We start from the raw sequence: 25,126 nt of genomic DNA, 5'->3' as shown, positions 1-25,126 counted from the left end.
CAGAACATTCCCATCTTGTTGATGAAGAAACTCTGGGCAAGTAGCTTACGGTGGCCTGCAGCGGATAACAGAGCTGATACTGAACCGCCACTGCACTCCCCAGTTTTCTCCCTGTTGCCTCTCAAACTCAGATCTTAGTTCTGAGAGTCTCGCTCTCTTCCTATAGTCGAAGGTCAGAGCCTATTGCCCCCAGGAGCTGAGTCTGGTGTCCCAATGCGTGCTGGGAAGGCAGTGGTCGCCCGGGTCTGGCGAGTCGCCGTGAGCCGGGCTCTTGAAGTCCGCCGAGCCCGCGCCGCGCCCCCGCCCCTGCCCATCCCTGGCCGCGCTGTCAGTCTCCATTAGCGCTAACAGGCTCCAGACTGAGCGGGCCCGGCGCTGGGTTAATGCAATCGGCGCGTTACCTGGGGCGCAGGCTACATTACCAGCCCGGCCCCCGCCCAGCACGGTCAGAACCAGCAGACCCGCGCCCCGCCGGCCGCCCCGCGCTTTCAGCGCTCCTCTGGCCGCGCCCGAGCGCCACGCGGCGGAGCCCAGCCCCAGCCCCAGCCCGCGCCCCACAGCCGGTGAGGCGAGGCGGGTCCCGGGCGGGCAGGCAGGGCGCACGGCACCCGGGATCCCTTTGCTGCCGGACACGTGAGTGCGCCCTGCGCGCGGGACCGGACTAGGTGTGCCAAGGAGGCCCAGGCTGGGATGCGCAGAGCTAGGGTGCCAGCGAGTTTGAAGGGCAGAGGTAATAAGTGTCCGGGAAGGCTTCTGGCGCTGTTGGACGTGGCGCAGACCCGAGCTGAGGGTAGGGGGCAGCCAGCTGCACCGGGTCAAGTCACCACCCCGGGAAACCTCTGCCTGGGCGTGTCCAAACCTCGCCTTTTTGGGGGCAAGAGGGAGAGGGCGAATGAGGGAAGCGCTCGGGGTCCCAAGAACGATCCCGAGGGCTGCAGGGGCCGTTTCCACTTATAAGTTCCGTCCCAGTCGGGCGCGCCACTACCTCTGCTTCCAAATTTTTCCAACAGAGGCGCGCCTTTTCTGGGCATCCCGCGCCCGCTCTGCGCGTGCCAACCACAGTATCCCGGCGCTCCCGGGAGGCCGCAGGCAGGGTGGAATGGCCCAGTGATCACATCGTTTCCTTTGATCCCAGCAGAGCCTCTGCGTACTCCCAGTATTCCTGACGCCCCTCTCACCAACCGCACCCATGCTTCTGGCGCGGATGAACCCGCAGGTGCAGCCGGAGAACGGCGGGGCGGGCCCGGGGTCGGAGCAGCCCCCGCGGAAGCGCAAAGAAGTCTTGGTGGTGAAAGAGCGCAACGGCGTCCAGTGCCTCCTGGCGTCCCGCGACGGCGATGAGCAGCCCCGAGAGACCTGGGGCAAGAAGATCGACTTCCTGCTGTCGGTGGTCGGCTTCGCCGTAGACCTGGCCAACGTGTGGCGCTTCCCCTATCTCTGCTACAAGAACGGAGGCGGTGAGCCCCCTGACGGGCTGGGGGTTTTGACTTGGGAAGCTACCTGTTTGCGACGGGGGCCGGGAGAGGAGCTGGGGATACCCACGGGAGGAGATAAGGAGACAGACGGGCAAGTCCAGGGCGCAGGAAGAGACCAAATAGGGCTCACGGGAAAAGGAGTCCCCTTTGGAAGAGGGAAATCGAGGCATGACCTTGGCATGAACTTGAACAGTGATGGGCGCATGCGTAGAAGGACAGACTACAGGGCACCAAGTTGGGTGAGGAGCTTGAACCTTTTGATGGTCTGCAGGAAGGGAGGTAGAGATCTGGAGAGCTTCTGACGCGGCGCTGAAAGTGCACAGAATGTGACAACCAGGCGCACATTCTGGAGTAATCCTAACTCCAAGCGCTCTGAGTTTGATAAAGGACTTGGGTTCCCTGAAGGCACTTGGGAGGCCCTGCACTCTTGGGGACAGAAACCCTTGGATCACAGACACATAAAGAGAAGCTAGTGGCAGAGAGAACTCCACTGCTCAGGTTGATGGTCCTTTGGCTGGAAGGGCCAGAGAGCACAGCCTAGGTGGGTTGTGTCAGCCACTACCAAGAACTGGCCTAATCCTTGGGGCAAGAGGCTTGGGTGATTAGGAAGAAGCCTCTAACTCCTGGGGTCCTGGCCACATTGTAGGGTAGAGTGGGAGAAGGGCCTAGAGGAAACGTCACTCCAGCAGTCAGGCTCTCTCCCCCTTCCTTTGCCAGGTAACCTAATACTGCCTGCCCTGGGACGAGAGCCTAGTTATCAACTACAGCCCACTCAAGGAGCAGAGTCCTGGGGAAAACAGCCCAGCGTGCAGGATACTGGGGCCTAGCCCTAGCTCCTACCTGAGAGCTTTTGCCAAAACTGCCCCAGACCTCCCCTCTTTGCTGGGATGAGCTCAGGAGTACCCTGTAGCGAGCCTGGGAAAATGACCTAGAGGAAGAAGTCAGCAAAGGGGGGCAGGGGGCAACCAGAGCCGAAATATTTTTCTATCCAGTGGGCCATCTGCCTGGCAGGGGCTCTGGCTCAGGACTCCAGGGGGTCAGAGGGAGGCAGGGTAAGGGTTTGGAGTTGGAGGGAAAGCTCATGACCTTGTCCCATAGGGTCCCAAGCTGTTTGCTTCAGTGTGTACTCTGGACGCTTGTTTTGGGTGAGGGATGGGAGACAGATGATCCAGAGGTGAAACTTTCCCTCATTGGGCTGCTGCAGCTTCTCATGAGTTTCTGATCAGGTTTAAGCATTCTGGCCCTTCAGACTCAAGGAGGGAGGAAACACGGATTCTCTGTCATTTTTTAGCTGACAGGGAGGTGAGGAATGAAAGACAGACTGAGAACCTAGGACACTCTGTCTAGCACGTCCTCCATGACCGTCCGAGGCTACATGACCCTAGACAGAGGCAGGTTCTGTCATTAATCAGCAGTATTTATTGGGTTCCTCTTGGCATGAGGCACAGTGTTAGGCTCCGCAGGGGTCACCTAGATGTATTAACTGCCACTTCTGCCTGCCAGGCGCTCTGGTCACCTAAGGGCTTCGTTGTCATGCTGCTACACGTCATTCTCTTTTTTAAGTGTTTGTTGAAACTAAAAGCACCCCAGGTGGCCAATTGGACACGTCAGCGAGAAGGATATTCTGGTGTTTTCACTGACACTGTGTGCTCCCTTGGCCATCGCCACCAACTGAGAGTTCCTGCTGTATGCAAGGTGATCTGTCCCAGGCACCCAGGGCACAAGACACAGCACATTTGTCACACGTTCCGATTTTGGGGCGAAATTGGCCAGACGCTCCCTCTCCTGGAATTGCTAGCCCTACCCATCAGCCATTCTGGGTTGTTTGGTCATTTGTCTCTTTGTGGGTCTGTCTTCCAAACAGACTAGGGCACATTGAGAGGAGAGGCTGTGGCTTTTCATGCCTGTATTTCTTTTTTCTGTTTATTATATTAGTCACATTACTTTTTCTTTATTTGGTTGCATGGGGTCTTAGTTGCAGTATGTGAACTCTTAGTTGTGGCATGTGGGATCTAGTTCCTCGGCCAGGGATCAAATCTGGGGCCCCTGTATTGGAAGGTGGAGTCTTAACCACTGGACCACCAGGGAAGTTCTTATGGTTGAGTTTTGTTTATTTGGCTGCACCGGTCTTAGGTGCAGCATATGAGATCTAGTTCCCTGACTGGGGATCAAACCCAGGTCCCCTGCATTGGGAGCACAGACTCAGCCACCAGACCACCAAGGAAGTCCCCATGCCTGTATTTCTAATGCCCAAGATAAGGGCTAGATCCAGGGGATGTGGTAGAAGGTGGCCGACAAACTAATGAGTAAATGAAACAAATGGTCCAGGCCCTCAGAGACCTAATGCCTACCCAGGAACAGTAGAACCCCTACCCCGCAGCAGGAACCAACAAAGTGAGGAAGCCTGTGCTGGTGGGGGTGGGGGTGGCACCCAGTGATTAGGAGCCCTGGCTGTGGGTCCTGGGTTCCAGCTTCTAGCTGTGTAACACTGGGCGACTCTCCAAGCCCTGGTTTCCTTGTCTGACAAATGTTCAACTCAGAGGGTCATTGTGAGGACTCAAGGTGATAATGCCCCCGGAGGGCCTGACGTGAACAATGGCCTTAGTAAAGGTAGCTGCTGCTGCTTATTCACATCTTTAGGATGATGTGTGAGATGGATGAGCCTGGGGAAGGGCTGCTTAGGAAAGGCTCCGAGGAGGTGGACTGTGGTTGGAGCACAGACAGGTGGGGCACACACAAACCTCGGGAAAGGGAGGAGGAATTCTAGTTGTGTGAGAATGTAGGTGGGATCATCTCTGAGATTAGGAGTACAGACTGGTAGAAGGGCAAGCTGGGAGAGATAAGGGTGGAGAGGCAAGTTGGGGCCAGGCTATGGAGACCTTGACTGCCAGGCTCCGGGCCGGGGAAAGTTACACAAGTGAATTTCCATTTCTGGGTAGAATGTCCATGGAGCACAGTGGAGCAGGGCAGCCTCGTGTATTAGAGTCTGAGGCAGCTCCTGTTCTAACTTACTCCTCACCCCTCCAGGGAATGCTCAGCAGGCCTCTTCTGGGCACTGTCTCTGCTGAGACCTCCTGGCTGCTCCTTGTCGGTCAGTTCTCATCCAGTGATTAAAAATCAGCCCCAGAGATGGGCAAGCAGGTTGGTAGGTGATAACCTGTGATTCTGGACGCAGTCAAAAGACCCAAGTTCGAATCCCATCTCTATCACCGTCTCTGAGCTCAAGTCCCCCTCTCTGAGCTCAGGTGCCCCGCTGAAGCTGGTGGTGATCTTGGGTGATCCCTGAGATCCGTCCCTCTCCAAGGCCTGGATCAGCACTGCCCCCAAGCCAGGACTCACAGGCCCTGTTACTTAACAAGCTGTGTGCTCTCCTGGTGCCAGTATTAACATGGCAACTTCCAAGTCCAGCTATTCATGCTGGCCCAGACTGGAGGATGTTTTGAAATGATAAAGGTAACAATAGTTTAGGCCTCTGGCTGATATTTTTTTGAATGAATTACTGAGAAAGATCAGCCTGTCTGAACATCTTCCCATAAGCTAATTGCTGAGATGCATGGATACAGGTGGCTTCTGGCCAGGAAAGCCCCTCTCAGGAGTTCCAAGGCTTTGTTCAGAACCTTCTTGAACATGGAGGCAGTGCCAGTGAGGCTTTTTCCAAGGTCCTCCACTCCTGTGGTCTTGCACCTGGCCCTGCTGGTCCCCAGGGAGAAGTGGACAGATCAATTGGGTCCTCATGTCTGCCTCCCTGCCAGAGAAGAGACCACTGTGAATTATCTTTTGTAAATGACAGCTTGAGACGTGTCCGGCTGATGGCTCTGAGCTGTCAGAGAGATGTCCTTTAGGTTCCAACAGACCTGAGCTTGACTCTGAACCTGACATTTCCTGGAAATGTGGTCTTGGACAAGTCACTTCTGGACCTCAGTTTCCTTGTGCAGAAAAGGCGGGCGGGGGGTGATTGCATCTTCCCATAGAGTGATGTGATGTTAGAGATAATACAAGCAAAGGACTCACAACAGTGTCTGGCACATAGTAGGGGCTCAGTAAATGAAGTTGTTACTGATGGTTCCTAGATCTGGAACTGCTAGACCCAGGCTAGATCCGGGAGTAGGAAAGGGTCCTGATTTTGGAGGGAGCAGACTTGGCTCTAAGAGGAAGTTGGAAGGGCTGTAAGACTGGAAAGGAATCATGCTTGGACCTGGGATTTCTTTTTATTTACTTACTTTTGGCTGGGCTGGGTCTTTGTTATTGCTCTAGAGCGAGGGCTCAGTAGTTATGGAGCACAAGCTTAGTTGTTTTCCAGCATGTGGGATCTTCCTGGACCAGGGATCAAACCCATGTCCCCTACATTGGCAGGCAGATTCTTAAGCACTGGACAACCAGGGAAGCCCCAGGCCTGGAATTTCTAACCACCTAACCTTATCCCATTGTTGTTTCCCTACCTGAAAAATGGGGATGAACATTCCTATATAGGGTCCCATGAGATATGTAGTTCTGGGTCCCAAATAGGTTTCCCTTCTTTCCTCAAGTGAGCTCATGTTCTCAGGTACCCACAGACCTTTGGGAATCCTCTTGGTCAAAATATCTGGGGTTCTTAAGGCCAAGGAAGAAGTGATGGCAGGTACAAAGGGCAGGAGTTTGCAAACTCAGTGGTTTCACTTTGGGCCTGGCTGCAGGGGGCCATCTACATCCGGGACTTCCCAAGCCTGACGCTGGTGATTCAGCTCAGATGCACACGAGCTGCCAGTTGGTGTGGCCCTCCGGCTAAGAAGTTTGTGGGAATGAGGCTGTTCATCAAGGCCTGGAGCTGAGACCATGATCTGACATTACCAGCATGATTGGCCCATTGCTCTGAGCTGGCCAAAAAGATCTAGAGAGACCATTTGCAACAAGATGGGGTTTCACAAGGATAAATGTTACATCCTGCCCTGCAGTCCGAAACCCAATTGCCTAAGTAAGGATGAGGCCACAGCACAAGTGGAGAAAGGCCCCGGGGCTTGCATTAGCTGTAGCCTCTGTGTAAGTCACTGCTGGGATCCATTTATTTAACAACAACAAAAAAAAACCCCGTTTACTAAGTGCCCATCCTGTGCCAGGAATATAGAGATGAACAAAAGGCAGTCTCTGCCTTTAGGGAGTTCAGAGTCTATTATAGATATTCTACAAGTTAATGTCATTTTATATTCTGTTATTGAGGTAGTATTAGCTCCCAAATCAGGAAGGGGAGTTCCACTCTGTTTTTCGTAGGTTACATTTTCTTTTCTAATATGGTTCGGACCATTCCAAGCAGCCTATAATTGCTTCCTCTTAAAGAGACCAGGATGGAGAAGGTGAGAAACCAAAATCTTCAAGAAACTTCATTAGGAAGAATCAAGTCAGATCCTGCAAAGTTGATAGCCAGGGGAGAATTGTCATAGAGGGGAGGGGTAGCCCAGCTCCAGTCTCCCTGAATTTCACCCCCACTGACCTCCTTAGAGAACTGGGGTTTAATCTACAAGAGAGTGAGCATTCTTCCTCGCTAGGACTGCCCTGCACTCAGAGTTAAGGCCAGAGGTCAGCTGGAAGGACCCAAAGTGAAGATGCGGTAGTACGGGGGATAGTGAGAGATTGCGGAGCCAAGAAAAGTCAGTTCTCGTCATTTTGTGGATCATTTTGTAGACTCCCCTCATAGAACAGCAGGGGCTTCCATAGAGAAGTGTATGGATGCTGCTGGCTAGTCTCAGTAAAGGGCAGGGGATGGAGTAAAGTGAGGCATGCAGGACCTTTAATTGCAGCATGTGAACTCTTGGTTGCGGTTTGTGGGATCTGGTTCCCTGGCCAGGGATCGAACCCGGGCCCCCTGCATTGGGAGTGCAGAGTCTTAGCCACTGGACCACCAGGGAAATCTCTGCATGGTCCCCTTACCTGGATCCTTCTACCCCAGCCTGGACTGGGTTACAGGCTTGTGCAGACCCAGGCCAAGGGGAAGCCAAGGGCCCTCTGTCTGCAGAGGCTGTGGACAGAGCTTAGACTTGTGGGCACAAGAGTCCACATGAACGTGCAAAAGGCCTCACACATCTCTGGATGGAGCTGGGGTGGGGAAGAATCAGGATGTGGGGCCCCCCGCCATGCCTCCACATTCCAGCACAAATTCTCCAAGAACCGAGGGTTCCAGAATTGAACTTTATAATGAATAGAACCACGCTGAAGGTCTAGTCGTCAAGGTAGGATGAAGGGGCATGTGTAACAGCTGCGGCCTGAGTTGTCATCTTTAATATGTAGACATTGTAAGGTAGATCTCCACGTGTGGTCTTATCCTGGGCCCTGCCAGTCGAGTGGGCCTGCTACATGCTGAAGCTATGTCTCCTACTGAAATCTCACCTTCTCTTTCTCCCTGCTGTCTATACCCTTGGGGTATTTGGGGAACAGGAACAAATCTGCTGCCCTAGGCACTGATCAAGGTTTTCTGGGAATTCTGGTGAAAGCCATGGGCAGTGACAGCCTATAGCTGAGCTTCAGGCACCAGGTGAACAGTTCTGTGGTATGTAATTTATCAGAATGTGGCCACTTTGAGGAATCTTGCCCTTCACAGACTGGGAAACTGGTCCAGCAAGGTCTCAAGGGACTCTCCTCTCCCTCCTGCAGCCCCTCCTTAATCACAGTCCCTCCACCTCCTCCTGATTCCCCACCAGGCCTGGGCCATGCCATGTCTTACTAAGTCCCCTCCCACGTTTTGCTGGATCCCTTGCCCTGGGGTCCTCCTCACCCACCCGGGGTCTGCTCCAGCACACCCCACTCTAAACTGAGTGACCACTGGCTTCCCTTTCTGAGGACTTGGCATTTCCACAGAGGATTCCAGAACCCTTCTCTGACCAGTAGGGTTCCTCTCTAATGATGGGGTGTCAGGCAGTTTGTGTCAGGCAAATACTTTTCTTACCAAAGGCCACTGGTTGGAGTCCCTTTTGCAGTTGACAGTCTTTTGCTCCCGTGTTCACGTGGGCGTGTTGATGTGCAGAAGTCTTTGTGTGAAGATGTACAAGTGTGCATGTGTCATATATGTGTGAATGGTGGAGACTACCAGGAGCTGAGATCCTTCGGAAGTACACCCTGCCTCTGTTTCTCCAGCTCTGCGCCTATCAGCCCAGAACATGCACAGCCAGAGCCAGGACTCTGGGCTTGTGGCCTCTTAGGTTCTCAGCTCTCCAGCCCTTGTGAGGCTGGATGCAGTTGGCACCACCACACAGGGAGATGAGGCAGGGCCATGGGAAGGTGGCAGTTTGGGGCCTTACAGAGCAGCACCTTCTACGAAGTGTGCAACCAGTCTCAGTGTCCCAGGAGCTGCTGCAGGGCTGTTTCTAGGAGAAGCATCCTCTGCTGACCTTTAGGCACCCCTGATAAATCTCTTTCTGACTCTTCAGCTCTGCCCTGGCTTCCTCCAGATCTTTCAGCAAAGAGGCTTAGACCAGCTCACGGGTTGATGTCTTCTATTAGGATAAGACACTGGCCACTGGATAGCTTTCTGGTTTTCATTCATACTCAGCCATTCCGTCATTCTTGAGTGTTTCTGGTCTGTTGCCAGCTGAAGCTTCGGCTGGCCCACATCAAATGCACTTGGAAGAGTCCTGGACGTGTGCAGACCCATCATTTTTCCTCTTGTCCCTCCACTGGGCCTCCCAGCCAGCACAAGAGGAGATGAATCTCAAACTGGGCAATTTACCTACCTGTTGGCAGTGCTGCCCAGAGGCTTAGAGTTGAGAAAACTGGCCAATGTGAGATGCCTGGTGAATTGGCTGATGATGCTCTTCTTTCCTCTGGCTGTAGAAAAGAGCATCCAGTAGCCAGGAGCAAGTCACGCTGCCAAGATCTGAGACGTGACTCCTGGATTTTTTCTTTCCTTTTTTCCTTGGGCCACTGACTTCGGTCTTCAGGCCTGTTAACTTAACACTCTAATACGTCTGTTTCCCTTACTCTCTGGCTCCAGGCCCCATGGGCAATGGCAGGTGGCCACAAGGGGGGTGCAGACAAATCCCAATGTGGAGCCAAGTTGCCTACTTACTGGTTCGGACAAGCAACTTGACCTTTCTAAGCCTCGGTTTCCTCATCTTTTACGTGGGATTGGTGGTAATTCTCTCTCAGGGGTGGTTTTAAAGGAATAATTATTAAAAAACTTAGTGTGTGGCTTGGCATATAATGGAGGCTTAATAAATGGTACCTGTTACTTTTACCAACTCCATCATCACCACCACCACCCTGACCTTGGTCAGCGTCATGAACATTGCTGTCGACAATGTGGACAGATATGCATTCTGAAGCCAGACTAGCCCTCTCTATGTGGGGAAAGAGAATGGTAGAGATTGAAAGTAAGAAATGAAGAGGGGAAGGGAAAGGTTGGCATGTGGCCATTTCAAAGAAGTCTAAGCCTTGGGACTTCCCTGGCGTCCAGTGGTTAAGACTTCGCCTTCCAATGTAGGGGTGTGGGTTCAATCCCTAGTCCCCTCATCAGGGATCCCTGATCCCCGAGGAACTAAGATATCACATGCCTTGCAGCCAAAAAACCAAAACTTAAAACAGAAGCAATATTATAACAAATTCAATCTAAAGACTTTAAAATGGTCCACACACAAAAAAAAAAAAAAAAAGAAGAAGAAGAAATCCAGCCTGGAGCAGGGGCTGAAATGTTGAACATGGCCAATAGACCAGGTGGATCACCTGGCCCCCAGAGTCCCAGTTTTAGAACGTCCTCTGTTGAGATTTTATTCAGGCTCATGTCCTACATCTTGGCTGAGATAGTCTGAAATTGGCAGAATATTTTGGGAATGGCTCTGGAGTTCTGGAGCCAGGCAGACAAGGGTCCAAATCCCAGATATCATTGACCAATTGAGTGAACTTAGATAAGTCACTTAATTTCTCTAAGCCTCAATTTCCTCCTCTGAAAAATGGGTATAGGAGTTGCTACCCAAGACAGTTTCTGGGCAGGGTAAATGGGATGACAGCTGTCCAGTGCCCAGTGCTCTGCTGGATACATAGGAGGTCCTCATTTTCCAGTGGTTTCTTCCCTACTGCCCACCCTACTGGCCCATCTCCTGCTACAAAAGAACTGGGTCTCAGAGCACTGGGGGCAGAATTTCATGCTTTGTCCCTAAGAGCCCTGGGCTTCCTGAGGAGAAGCCCTGGGAAGAAAGTGAAGATTGACAGTCTGGGTAGCTGGGTGAGTGTAACCCTGGCTGCACACAACTTTGCCACAATTCTCTGCTCACCTGGAGGCCCAGTTTCCACATCCATAAATTGGAGGTAGTAAACTTTTAAGGTTGTTGTGAGGGTGGAATGAGACATTACATGGAGCACAGTGCCTGGAACACAGCTGGGAATATTATCTTCCTAATATTATCATCATTGAATATTTCCCAGTTTCTGTACTTTCTTACTGTGGGCGGGTCAGAGAGTGTTTGGTTTCCAAGGTTACGGCATCTCAGCCAAAGGCCAGTGGCGGGAGGAGCGTGGTCTGGCCTGGCCACCTCCAGCTGCACCCAGGCCAAGAAGCTGGCATTTTGCTTTGATCACGCTTGCAGCCTAGGCTGACGTGGTATCTATCCCGTGAGTCACCTCACAGCGTCAGAACCCGTTAAGCTCACCCCAGGCTACCGGACATACCAAGAACTTTCTCTGGAGCTCAGACTTGTCTCATTCCACCAGGAATTCTCCCAGGGGTTTGTTGCTGCCCATCTTGCCAAGAGCTCTCTCTAGTTTCAGCAGTGTTCTGGGTGGGCATCTTCCTGGTCAGAGACTGGAGCCTCTGGCCTCTTTGCTCCAGTGTTTGTTTACCTTCAGCTGCCAGTAAGAGAGTAAGCCTGTTGGGTTGGAAGAAATGAACGTGAATCCTGCTTCTGTCACTTAGCAGCCATGCAAACAAAGCCAAGTGGACTTCTCTGCCTTCAGCTGCCCCCAGGGTGTGGGGTGAAGGTGGCTCAGGGGCACAAATAATGACCCTCTCTGATTATGTCTGTGAAGTGAAGTGAGACTGCGGACAATCCAGTGAGGTCATATTTGGGAAAGTCCCAGGTGACCTTAAATGGTGGCTAAGACTCTGAGCTCCCAATTCAGGTGGCCTGGGTTCAATCCCTGGTCAGGGAACTAGATCCCACATTCTGCAACTAAGTCTCAGTGCAGCCAAAAAAAAACAACAACAACAACAACAAAAAATATCCGACTCAATCATATGTAACTCTGGGCACTAGTTACGTATCTCTCCCTCTCTGCTCTCAATTTCCTTACCTATAAAAGGAAGGGTTTGGGGTGATTGGCATTCCCCAGAGTGGTGATTCATGAAAGAAAGGATTCTGTGTTGAAATCAGTTTGGTAAAGACTGCAGCTGATCTTCCTCATAGCCTGTCACAACATGTGCTTATGTATCAAAGGCATAGAGAATTCTGCAAGGAACAAGCCTATTTAGCTTTTAAAAAATATTTATTTATTTTAATTTTATTATTATTTGCCTGCACTGTGTCTTAGTTGCAGCACGTGGGGTCTAATTCCCAGACCAGGGATCAAACCCGAGTCCCCTGCATTGGGAGCACAGTCTTAGCCACTGGGCCACCAGGAAAGTCCTCCATTTAGATTTGATGAACCAGATTTTACTAATTTGACCACAGAACCTCATGATTATGATTGTGAGTAGTGCTATAACTTTCATTATATTACGATTATTTGTTTAATTGCCCTGGTGTTCCTACTACAAGACACTTCTTGAGAAATGGCCAGGTGACAGATGAATGACAACCCTTACAACTCTGACCAACATTGATCCACACACTCTGAGGGGCAGGCCCAAGGCTGGACAGGGGTCTTGGGGCTCATGCTCTGCCTCCATGTCCCCCAGGTGCCTTCCTGATCCCATACACCCTGTTCCTCATCATCGCTGGGATGCCCCTCTTCTACATGGAGCTGGCTCTGGGCCAGTACAACCGGGAAGGGGCAGCCACCGTGTGGAAGATCTGCCCATTCTTCAAAGGTAAAGAAGGAGTCAGAGGTTGTTCTAAAAGACTTCTGTGTGCCGCTGGAGAATCTACCCCAAAGGTGGGATCCTTGGTAGACCAGCTTTCTTGTGGAATTTATAAGTATTGGCGAGGTCAAGCACATCCACCATTCAAAGTTACACGGAGCACTTTGGAGATGTCAGGAATAGCTGTAGCCTAGAAAGTCTGGAAATCTGGGTTCCAGACACTGGGTTGGTGTCAGGTTTACATTGATATAATACATACAGAGAAGTTAGCAGAAAGCCTGATGAACATGGTAAGTGATTAGCTGTTGATGTGATGGAGAGGAAGACAGGGATGATGGTATTAACTTAAATAGATGCTCACTTCAAGTTATAGCGGGAGCTGGGATACTTGTACTCCAACACCTGGCCTGGCTGCTCCCTGGGAGCAGTAAAATCCTGGCATTTCTGTCCTGCCTTATGAGTGGACAGAACAGGCTCCAGAGGCAAGAGAGAGCCCTCAGGCAAAGGGATGGTGGGTGCCTGGGGGATTTTTTAAAAACCATTTGTTTTATGTTGGAGTATAGCCAGTTAACAATGTAGTGATAGTTTCAGGTGGACAGCGAAGGGGCTCAGCCATACATATACACATATCCATTCTCCTCCAAACTCCCCTGTCATCCAGGCTACCAATAACATTGAGCAGAGTTCCATGTGCTGTACAAGTAGGACCTTGTTGGTTATCCATTTTAAATATAGCAGTGTGTACATGTCGATCTCAAACTCCCTAACTATCTCCCACTCCCCTCCCTCCAATGCATTCTTCTGCCTGGGGGATTTAGGCTCTGACCGTCTGCTACAGAAAAAAGACAGGCGTAGGGGTGGGTAGTGCAATGGTTACAGCCAGCTTCCCTGGAGACATGGCTCTGGGAGGGAGAGTGGGCCTAGGGAAGCCCCTGCCTGACCTGCTGTGCTCCCCACCCAGGAGTTGGCTACGCTGTGATCCTCATCGCCCTCTACGTTGGCTTCTACTACAACGTCATTATCGCCTGGTCCCTCTACTACCTCTTCTCTTCCTTCACCCCGACCCTGCCTTGGACCGACTGCGGCCACGCCTGGAACAGCCCCAACTGCACAGACCCCAAGCTCCTCAACAGCTCCGTGCTGGGCAACCACACCAAGTACTCCAAGTATAAGTTCACACCTGCAGCAGAGTTTTATGAGTAAGTCCTTGACCCCTCTTCCTGTTTGCATGGGGACCTGTACTGTTCACATCAAGACCTGTACTGGGCAGAACCTGAGCCAAACACTAAAGGACACCACTGGAGAGGAAGGGGCCACGTCAGTCCTTGTAACGTGTGCTCAGCAGCCACCACAGGCCTGACGTTGGCGAGGTACACAGGATATTTAGTTGCGGCATGCAAACTCGTAGTTGTGGCATGTGGGATCTAGTTCCCTGACCAGGGATCGAACCTGGGCTCTTTGCACCAGGAGCTCAGAGTCTTAGCCACTGGACCACCAGGGAGGTCCCACAAATGAGAATTATTGTTATAGTGTTGGTCCAAAGTGATTTCTAGTCTCATCGTTCCTTCTAGATTAATTGAAGGAAAAAGTTGTCCCTTTCCTCTTGTTTATCCATTCATTCATTTACTCATTTCTGTCTGTATGAGCTCATTGGAGTTTATTTTATTCTGTGGTTTAACCCATAACCGTCATTATTTATTTTGTTGCTTCCTTGAACCCTTTCAACCTCTACTCCATCCTTTGAAGTCCTTGAGGTTGGTGATAGTCAACTTGTCAGCCATCTAATTTTGAAAGTTTGCATCGTGGTTCCTTCAGAATGTAGCATCTATTGTCTTTATCCCTCAGGGGATGGGGGTGAGCCCCATTTTAGCAATGCCTGCACAAGTGTTAGCAGATAAGCAGAAAGTCCCTGGCACAAGGTGTGGGGCAGGACAGGTAAATCCCACTCGAACCTCACTCTCAAGGGACATATGGTCTAGAGTAGTGGTTAGAAAACTTTCCAGTAAAAGATTACATTTTGGGCCTTGCAAGCCAAACACCTATCTTGCATATTCTTTATTTAATTTTACCCTTTAAAAAGATAGAAACCATCTGTAGCTCACAGGCATCACTCAATAGGTCACAGCCGAGTTTCAGGGGGCGTGGCTTGTTGACTCCTGGTCTGGAGCAGTGCTGCCCAGGAGAATGCCCACGATGATAGAAATGTCCTGTGTTTGCACGGCCCAGTGCAGTGGCCACATGCCACATGTGGTTAGTGAATAGTTGAGATGTGGCTAGTGTGACGGAGAAGTTGAATTTTTAATTTTATTTAATTTTCATTCATTTACATTTTAAAGTATTTGTTTATTTGGCTGTATCAGGTCTTAGTTGCCTCATGCAGGACCTTTTGTTGCGGCGGGTGGATTCTCTAGTTGTGGCGCTGGGACTCAGTAATTGTGGCATGTGGGTTTAATTGATCCATGGCAATCAGTGCCTGAGTTCCCTGACCAGGGATTGAACCCACATCCCCTTCATTGCACAGCGATTCTTAACCAGGAAATTTCCCTCATTTACATTTAAACAGCCAGTTGCTTCCTTGGACAGTGCAAGTCTAGAGGATGAAAAAAGACAAGTTCACAAATTCAGGGCCAGTCTTCTCTGGTCCTGTGTATTTGCTAAACCACAGACCAGAGAGTGGGGTTATCCAGAGAATGGGGTTCCTTAGGACCATTCCCACCTTTGCCATCTCAGTGCAGTTGGACCAAGAAGATTTGATGTGGTTAAAGGTGGCCTCTGGGAAGTCTGCTGCCTCCTGGGGTCCAGGGGAGGGGAGTCAGGGTTCTCAGGACCCAGGAAGTACCCTCCATGAGCCATGGCCGAGAATTTGCTAAGCATCCTGGACCTACATGTCCACCTGCCTCCATCTGTGTTTCCTGTGGACTTTCAGGACCAAGTGCACAATTATATAGATTTGGAAACTCGGTGGGGAGAGGGTCCACAGTTGTCATGGAACTTGAAATCCTTCTACAGCCCCCAAAGAATCTAAAGAACCGCTATAACTTGAAGTGAGCATCAATTTAAGTTAATACCATCATCCCTGTCTTCCTCTCTGTCACATCAACAGCTAATCACTTACCGTGTGCATCAGGCTTTCTGCTAACTTCTCTGTATTATATCAATGTAAACCTCACACCAACCCCGTGAGGTTTCTGTAACTCTTCCGTACATGACTCGGCTGCAAACATTAGCTTCATTTTGCAGATGCAACAGTAAATCACTGGCCCATGGTCACACGGCTAGTCCTGTGCAGAGTCAAGATTTGGACCCTGGCAGATGGCACCTGCTGGACTCTTGAGAGGGAGCTCCTCCTTACCCTTTGTTCCATGATCCTCGCTCTCTTCACCCTAGCCCGTGCCTTTCCAGGCAGTGAAACTCTAGAGCCTGCAGACTTCACCTCTGTGTTATATTGGATTCCAGACATTTTGAATGGCTATTATGATATCAAATTATTATTGTCATCAAAACTAACATTTATCCAGCTTCGGTTATGTCCCAGTCATGCATTTAGAAGTGCCATTTGAAGTGAGTTTGAACCTAGGAAGTCTGGCTTCAAAGTCCAAGCTCTCAGCCCAGTGATGCTAAACACTGGCTGCTCACTGGAACCACCTGGAGAGCCTTAAAACACACTGGTGCCTGGATGCTGTGCCTCGAGATTCATTTTATTGGTCCAGGTGCAACTGTGGTCCAGGGATTTTATTAACAGTTCCTCCACTGATTCTAATATCCAGCCAAGGTTGACAGCCCCTGTCTTGGCCATTGCACTCTCCCATCTCTGACAGATTCTTACTGGGGTCAGTCTGACATGCTTACAGTATCATGTCATGGAAAATGTAGGGCCTCCTTTAGTCTTCTCCTGAGGGGGTGTGGCCTCAGACAATCCCAGAACCCCTGGAGAGCTTGCTGGTAGAGGTTTTAGGTCTTCCCAGTTTATGAGTGCAGTTTGGAATGGTAGAGGATAGTGGAGCTGAGGGTGCTGCTGATACATGTAATTGGTTCTGGGCTTTCTCCTTTATCATCTCATGATAGAGGAAAATCCACGATTTTTCTTTTTGCTTTTGGTAACCCTCGTCCTTATAAATTAAAATGGAAAATGGTAGCCTCGTCTCTTGCCTGGTTGTTATTTGATTCCTCCTCTGACATCTTCATGGCCAGCGGATCTGCTGCTGGAGGAAGGAGAGGTGAGTTGGATTTTGAGACTCTGGTTGCTTTAATTACATCCTTAAACTTCCTCCGAGCTTGGCTGTGAGAAGGTAGAAAAAGGAATTCTCTTGCGTTGGGCTGATTCTCTTGGGGGATGTCGTTGAGGGCAGAGTCCAAGACTTATTTTCAGCAGCTTTTTGCTCTATAGAGCTCCCTTCCCATCCTCTCCTTCGACCCTCCCTCCCCTCCTCCATCCTTTTAAGTGCCCCCACCTCCACCCCAAGTCTGGTATCTGCTGTGATCCAGGCATCAGCATCTCCTCCTGTCCACGTCCCACTTAGTCTTCACAGGTCACTGAGGTGGAAATTACTCCTGTTTTACAGATAAGAATGTGGTGGTTCAGGTTCTAGGGAAGTGGCGGAAGGGATCTGAATCCAGGCTGTCTGGGTGGAGGCTCTCACTCCATCCGTGAGCCTCTTCTCTGTCTTCTCTGTCCCTTCAGGGTCTCCAGTGGGGTGTATTCGGGACAGGAGTGCAGAGGTGTCTGTGGGTAGATCGGAGCCCTTCTCATGCATCTCTTTCTCACCTTCAGGCTGCTTTTGTGTGCTTCTCAGTATCTGAGTCATGGGCTGCCTCTGGGATTTGTTTTTAATGGCCCTTTTATCTAAATGCTTCTGCTTTAAAAGTTACTCACTTTCAGTTTGGGAACCCAGCAAGTAGGACTCCCAGTGCCAACCCTGAGGAGGCTAGCTAGGTTTTTTGTTTTTGTTTTTGTTTTTTTTTTACTTTCCTTGGAGCCTGCTGGCCAATTCTCTTACCATCTTGTGCTCGTTTAAGCTGATGAACTGAACATATCGTTTAAGGGAACAAAACTGCAGTGCTCCCCAGGCTCCAGGCCTGAAGCCAAACAGCCTGAGGCAAAAAGAAACCCTGATGCTCTGTAACTCTATCTGTAAAAGGGCACGCTTGGTGAACACGCACCAGGAATAAAAAACTTCTATTCCCTTCCTGTTCCTAGTGGGGCAAAGACCTCTCTCTCCACCCCAGCACTAACCCTCTGCGCTTAAATGTCAAGTGAGATCTGAGCCCGTTTGGCCCGCAGACTTCGGAAAGTCTGGATCATATGCTTAACAATGATTCATTTTCATTAAACTGCTGGAAAACTGCAACAAACCCAAGTTACTTGTCCTAACCCCCAAGGCTTGGGGCCTCTAGTGGGGAGGAGGCTGGATTCTCTTTCCTTGGAAATCAGCTCTGGACTCTAGCTTTTCTCACTGATGAAATATCTAGACAACCACTGCAAACCTTAAAGTGGACGTCGCACACATGTGAGTCACCGGGCTGGTTAGGGGGCATGTCAGCCATCTGATGGGATGCTGGAGTCATTTTAGCATGTTTCAGAGCAAGAGCAGTTGGTTCAGAGCCTTTTTTTTTTTCCCAGTCAAATTGGCCAAATGCTTACTCATACCATTTAACACTTGATTGTATGTAAAGCAATGGAAAGAAGCAGGATTAAGAGTCAGATGGGTTCAGTACCTGATTCTAGTTCTCTGTCTTTTTAGACATGCCCAGTCTCTCTTCTTCACTTCTCTTCACTTCCCTCCCCTCCTCCAACCCATTCTCTTCCTCCACTTCCTCCTCCTCCTCTTCCTCCTTATCTTCATCTTCGTCTTCCTCCCTCCCTCACTTCCTCCCTCTCTCTGTCTCACTTTCTCCCCCGCTTTTCTCCCTCCCTCTCTGTCTCCCCCCCTTTCTTTCTCTCTTCCTCTCCCTCCTTCTCAGGACAGGAGAGTGGGCCTCAGCTAGGGCATCATTTTAGAGCTGAGACTAGCAGGGAGAGAAGTTTGCCAGGAAGACACATTGGGCCAGAAAGTGTATTCTAGGCAGAAAGGAACAGATAGTTCCAAGGCCCAGAGCAATGAGAGCTTCATATAACTGGGGAATGACAAGTGGCTGGCGGTCACAAGGAGCCAAAAGCATGATGTGGCAAGGCAGGGGGATGCACTTGGCACAGGACAATTCTGAAAGGCCTCAGATTCTGAAAGCCTTTTGTTGTTGTTGTTGTTTTTTTAATCCTCTTGACCAGGATTTCACAACCTTGATACTTTTGACATCTGGGGCTGGATAATTCCATGTTGCAGAGGGATGGCTCTCCTGTGCATTTTGGATGTCTAGCTTATCCCTGGCCTCTTCCCACTAGATACCAGCAACACCCACCCTGCCCTCCAGCTATGACAACCAAAAATGTCCCTGGATGTTGCCAAATGTCTGGAGAAGGCAGGGGCAAATTTGCACCCCATGAGAACCATTGTTTTAGATGATAAAGAGCTTCTGAGGATTGGGGGGCAGGAGACTGACAAGGTTAGAACACAACTTGAGATGACTCAGATGGTTTTACAGCAGCATAGCCTGTGGATTTAAGGGGCCTGACTGGAGAGACTGGGATGATGGGGAGTGGGGAGGTTTTTATAGCAGTCCTGGAGGAAGGGAATATGGGTCTGGCTTGACATTGGGCCATGAGGATGGGGTGTTGGTAGCAGATCAAGAGATAAGATTAGGAGGGACCAGACATGGAGACTCATTGCTGGGGAAGCTGATGCAGGATGAGTAGCTTACAGCCATGACATCCTGCCCCGGGGCGGTCAGGATGAAGGCTGTTCTGGGGATGGGAACACAGGTCTTGGTGACCCTTGATCAGTCACACAGCTCTGCTCATTCACTCACTGCAGACTTCTCTGTATGCCTGTCAACACCACACCTTCCCCATCTCACTCCTACCACACCCAGGCACTCCAGCTCAACTCACCTGCTCTCCCATGGGCCTGCAGAGAAAGCACCAGATACCCACTCTGTGGAGCCTGCCCTGCTGACTCCCTTGGCTGAATTTTCTGGGCCCCTCTCAGCTTCTTTGCTGATGCTGCTGTTCCCTTGAAGGCTGGGACTCAATCAGATTGGTAGTTCCAATGATCATTGGTGTTGAGCATTTCCTGAGTTCTAGCACTGTCTCATATTCTGCAGTGTAAACCTCGTGAGAGCCCTTTTACTGTAGAGGGGAAAAAAGCTCAAGATGGGGAATGTTTGCACCAGCTATTGTCACCCAGAAGTTCTACGTGGCCGGAGCCATCACCTCCTTGTCCACAGCCTTGTCACCAGCCCCCAGCAGCCCTCTTTCGGTTTTGACTTCTTTCTCGTGAAATTATGTGTGTGAGATTCATCCATACAGAGTTAGTTGCTGTATAATGTTCTACTTTATGAATATGTCATAATTTATCTAGTCTACTGTTGATAGATACTTGAGTATTTTGCAATTTGGAGTTGTTATGGACAATGCTGCTGTGAACATTCTACACCATGTCTTTTGATGAACATGTGTATATGTTTCTATTGGACAGATACCCAGGAGTAGAATTGCTAAGCCAGAGGATATATATACGTTTAGTTTGAGTAAAATAGGAGAAATGTTTACTTCTTAGTCTCCAGGCCAGGGATTCTTAAGCTCAGTAACATGGGAATTTTGGAGGCTGTTTCGAGCCGTATAGGATGTTTATGTTGTCCTGTGCATTGTAGGGTGTTCCAGTTTTCTGTCCTCTAGATCAGCGGTCCCCAACCTCTGAGATCTAATGCCTGATGATCTGAGGTAGAGCTGACATAATAATAATAGAAATAAAGTGTGAAGTAAATATAATGCACTTGAACTCATGGAAAAACTGTCTTCCATGAAACTGGTCCCTGGTGCCAAAAAGGTTGGGGTCCACTGCTCTAGATGCCTTCTGCCCAAGTTGTGAGAATCAACGATATTTCCAGACATTGCCAGATGTTCCAGTATCCACTGCTTTAGCCTGTGAGTGCTGTGAGGACAGAGACCTTTCCTCTGTTTATTCACCACCATCTCTCCAGGACCTGGCAAGCAGAGATATTTATTATGTTGAAAACTTTTGTAACTGTTGAAAGAACAGCCTTGGGTGGGGGTGTCTTCCAAGAAGACTTGCTGGCTAGAGCAAGGTAGTGCTAAGCACAGGCTGTGACTGGACAGGCTGGGGCAGCCCGGACCCGTCTCCATCGATGTGCACTTTCAGGGACTGGCCTGCGGTCAAGGCCTAGGTCAGCCTCCCTGATGATACCATCTCCCCCGGCAGGCGTGGTGTCCTGCATCTGCATGAGAGCAGTGGGATTCATGACATTGGCCTGCCCCAGTGGCAGCTTTTGCTCTGTCTGATCATCGTTGTCATCGTCCTGTTTTTTAGCCTCTGGAAAGGAGTGAAGACATCAGGAAAGGTAATGTCTTTGTTTCTCTTTTAGTTGGGAGGTTGTCCTCAAAAAAAAAAAAAAAAAAAAGATGTTTTTTCTACCTGTAATTTAGGTAGTTGGTGAAAGGAAAAGGTGGTGCTAGAAGAACAAAGTCTAAGTTTTCACCCCAGCTCTGCCACCAGCTTGCTGGAGACCTCGGACAAATCCCTTCCCTTTCCTAAGCTCTGGGCTCTCCAACAGTAGGGTGAGGGGGTGTGAGTGGATCAGGGTTCCTCACACTTTCCCACCAAAGCTTCCCTAATAGCAGAGACCAGGGAATGAGGACACCCAAAGCCCAAAACAATCTATTGACATGTATTTGATAAATCTTAAATTCTCTGGGACTAAAATGCCAGTGTTGCAGGCTTCTCTAGAATATAACCATTTCCTTCACTATAAAATTGATCATTCTCACCCCTGAATCTTTGAGTAAAAGAGAATGCTCTAGAAGATATCTGGATGAATCCTGGGACATCCTCTGACACAGTGTTGAGTGCTCACAAGAGTTTAGGTTTCCTAGGGAGAGGAGTACAGAGTTAGATGACCTAGGACAGCTTGCCAGAGTTGGTGTTCTGACTTAGGTAACACTGCTCCCTATAGCCAGCCCCTCAGGGTGGAGTATAATCAGGACTTTGCCCACATCGATTCTGAGCCTGAGAAACTTCATGAGAACAACAACTCCATTTGGACCCTATGGGTCTATGTAGAGCTTGACTGTATTAAAGAGGCTGTAGCTGGGAAATATTCTATCCAGTGTTTCGGTTAGCTATTGCTGTGTAATAAAAGAGCTCAGGATTTCATGATGGAAAAATAACAATCACTTTATTGTCTCTCATGATTCTTTGAGTTGACTTGGCTCAGCAAGATGGTTCTTTTTCTCCATATGATATTGCTTGGGCTACATGTCTGGGGGCATGACTGGGCTGGAACCTTTAAGATGGCACATACTCATTGAGGGCAGTTGGTACTGGTTAGGAGCTCAACTGGAGCTGTCAACCTGAGCACCTTGGGTTGTTTCCACATAGTTTTGCTGTGTGGCTTAGGCTTCTTACAGCATAGTGGCTGAGTTCCAAGAGCATGTTCCAAGGAAACAAACCCTAATGTGCAAGCAGCTCTTCCAGTCTCTCTTTACATCATGCTTGCTATTGTCCCAGGGGCCAAAATAAGTCTTGTGGTAAAGCCCAGAGTCAACATGGAACACACGGAGTGTGTGTTCATAGGGAGTTACAAGGCAACAACCTATCATAATCAGGCAGCCTGAATTTATGAGAAGCTTCATTAGGCAACTGATTTTGGAAAGTGGGATGCATCAGGCATCTCTGTGGTTCTCCTAGAGTCTTGGTTAAGTGATAGATAGCAAAGATGGCAGCAAGGCACCAGCAGCGAATGAGAATGAAATCTGTCAAGAAGAGCTTGAAGTGGAACTTCCTCTTAGAATGTTGGAGACATGGTATCTGCTCCAAGGAAGAACCCAAATGAAATGCAGACCAGGGCTTGGAGGAATTCTAAGAGCAGAGCCAGGATTGGACCACAACCATCCCAATACCTGACACATAGTAGGTCTTCAGTAAATATTTATTGAAGAACTAATGAGGGAAGAAGGGAAGGTAGGAAGAAGGGTGGGTGGGTAAATGAGTTTGGGGAACCTCACTAAGTGTTCTTTTGAATCCACTTCAACTTTTCAAGCATTTATGGATACCTCCTATGTGCCAGGCTTGGTGCTAGTATTAGTGATGCAAGAGTAAATATGACAGATTCAGTTGATTGTAGTGTTATGTGTGTTACAGGCAGGTGTAGGTCAATCACATTTGTTCTTGCATCCCCATCCATTTCCAAAAACACTAATGGTCACAAACTATACATACTATTACAGATCTTGCTTTTTTAAAAACTTAACTTTCTTTACCTTGAAGATAATTTTTCAACAGGTAGTCAGGTTGCACTTTGAGATACAAACTTTGGGTTTTTCAACTGTCATTAAATCAATTTAGGGGGTCACCACAGTTTTTCAAAATGAAATTGTCTAGATAATAGCAGTGTACATTGCCTGTAGTAAAGTAAGAGCTGTCTTGTGGAATTTGTGATTCAGTTATAGCAATCCATGTGTCTTAATATATAGGGTTTTTCTTACCATGGTTCCTATGGTCCAAAAAGCTGCATTAGTGGCAGAAGGAAGTTCATCAAACTGAGAGGGTCTGCAAAGACCATGCAGAAGGTGGCATTTGGGATAGAGCTCAAAGGACAGGGGCAGGTGGAGATGGAGCAGAAGGAAGGCATTGTCAATGGAAGGAACTGCAAGCGAAGCCACAGAAGCCCCAGGCCAGCCTCATCCAGCTTCTTCGTGCCTCTCCTGGGGGTCCGGAGCAGGGCTCTTCTGGCCTCTGCAGACAACAGAGATGCAGAAGGTGTATGAGTTTTACTGCTGCTGCCACCCTGTGTGAGGGGCCACCACGCATTTCTAATATTGCACCCCCAAATTAAGTTTCCTATTACCTTCGCTGAAGGGGTACAGCCTGCCCCACCTGGTTTAGCACTTGGCTGGAGCAGGCAGGAGTTGTCTCTGAGGGGACCGATGCTAAAGAGAAAAGGAGTGGAGCTGAACATGTTCCATTCCTTTATACAAAGGTACCTTCAGAGGAGGACTCATCCCCTCCCCCTGAGGAGTGTAGTGAGGGGCCTGGCAGGGCAAGGGTGTTGCCCTAGGAAGCCCCGCCCCAGATGAAGATACGTCACCCAAAGTCCCCGCCCACATTTTGCTTAAGTCCTCCAGTGTTCTGGCAGCTGAGTGGGCAAGGGGCCCTGCAGTCCATGGGGAGGGGCTTTCTAGAATAAGGAGCTTCACACAGGATAGTGCTGTGCTCTTTGTTTTTATACTTTGGCTCATGAGAAAACCACAAGTGTTGCTTATTTCTTCCCAGACTACATCTAGAACAGGATACGGACCTTCTCTTAGCGGGCTGCCCCAGCCACAGAACTGGCCTGGGATGAATTGCAAATGTTCACACTTTCTGTCTTGGCTGGTGAAGGCTCTGTTTGGGAAGGTGCATGACTTCACAGCTGGCGCCTGGGATGGCGAGGGGCGGGTACAGTCTGATTCAGGGAACGGGGTTACCACAGACCACACTCTGTGACCCTGGCCCACTGACCACTGCAGGGTGGAGGCTGGAGGTTTGAGTCAGGAGTCAGTTAGCCCCCAGGGCGTCAGACAAGGGTGTCAAACACAGTGCTGTTTGCTGCCCTGGAGTTCTGTCTGCCTCCTCCAACTAGTAGTCCTTGGCTCAACCAGCCTTAGTAACTACAAGCCTGTACTGAACATCTAAATGCTGACCTAAAAGGTTCTCCAAGACCATCTACTCCAGGTGCTTGTACAAATGGGGACGCTGAGGCCAAGAGACAGACAGGGTTTCGTAGGAGTCTTGACAGAAAAGACTTGAACCTGGGGCTCAAACATAAAGTAGCATGAAGGATTAAGAACACAGCTTTGTGGTCAGATGACCTGTGTTGGAGTCCAGACACCATCATTCCCTCAGGATGAATGATGCCCCCTAAGCTTCAGTGTCCTCATCTGCAAAGTGAGGCCCATTAATGGTCCTGCCAGCCTCCAGGGCAGTTGGGAGGATGGGGTGAGAGGTCCTCGGTGCTGGGCTAGCAGGTGGAAATCACTTCATAAATGTTCCTCATCTATCTTTGTCCCCTGCAACCTGGGAGAGCTTTAAAAAAATTATATATATATATATATGTATATATATATTTATTTATTTAACTATGCCAAGTCTTAATTGCAGCATGCAGGATCCTTAGTTGCAGCATTGTACCCTTAGTTGCAGAGTGTGAGGTCTAGTTTCCCAACCAGGGATCAAACCAGGCCCCCAGCAGTGGGAGCATGGAGTCTTAGCTGATAGACCACCAGGAAAGTGCCAGGGGGAGCTTTTAAAGCCTGAAGTGCAGCACCCACCCCAGACCAATCCAATCAGAAACTCCAAAAATGGAATCTGAACTTTGACATTTTCAGTCTATACTTTCCCCCAGAGTATTCTCATGTATAGTCAGGGGTGAGAAGGAACAAAGAGGAAGCCACACAACCTTCTCCTCTCCCCACTTCTCTGTTTCTTCAGCTTGGGCAAGACGGGCAAGTGTCTCTTAGTCTGGGGTCAGCCTCTTCCCTTACAGGTTTCTGGACAGGGCAGTTTGTATTTGCCCTAAATTGTTT

The 25,126-nt window shown here is 49.6% G+C and overlaps 1 protein-coding gene and 1 non-coding gene across 8 annotated transcripts in view; one reads left to right on the top strand and one right to left on the bottom strand.

Moving 5' to 3' along the window:
• The first annotated feature begins 307 nt into the window (after window positions 1–307).
• The window catches only part of SLC6A2 (solute carrier family 6 member 2), a 51,142-nt gene continuing 26,323 nt past the window's right edge, over window positions 308–25,126 (top strand). For 2 of the 7 annotated variants that reach the window (XM_070388413.1, XM_070388414.1), the window contains exons 1-5: window positions 308–633; window positions 1,139–1,457; window positions 12,328–12,459; window positions 13,412–13,649; window positions 20,766–20,904. In XM_070388413.1, coding sequence (XP_070244514.1) covers window positions 1,190–1,457; window positions 12,328–12,459; window positions 13,412–13,649; window positions 20,766–20,904 — 777 coding nt within the window. In that variant the 5' untranslated portion in view covers window positions 308–633; window positions 1,139–1,189. The remainder of the gene's footprint in view (window positions 634–1,138; window positions 1,458–12,327; window positions 12,460–13,411; window positions 13,650–20,765; window positions 20,905–25,126) is intronic. The other 5 variants (XM_005890931.2, XM_070388415.1, XM_070388412.1 and 2 more) reach the window with 4 other exon arrangements.
• Window positions 7,282–7,354, bottom strand: TRNAG-CCC (transfer RNA glycine (anticodon CCC)). Its single transcript has one exon. It is a non-coding gene; the product is annotated as a tRNA-Gly (tRNA).

This window comes from Bos mutus, chromosome 18 (assembly GCF_027580195.1).
Source record: "Bos mutus isolate GX-2022 chromosome 18, NWIPB_WYAK_1.1, whole genome shotgun sequence".
Taxonomy (NCBI): Eukaryota; Metazoa; Chordata; class Mammalia; order Artiodactyla; family Bovidae; genus Bos; species Bos mutus.
Note: the sequence above shows the minus strand (reverse complement) of the source record. Positions and strands in the feature narration are given on the sequence as shown.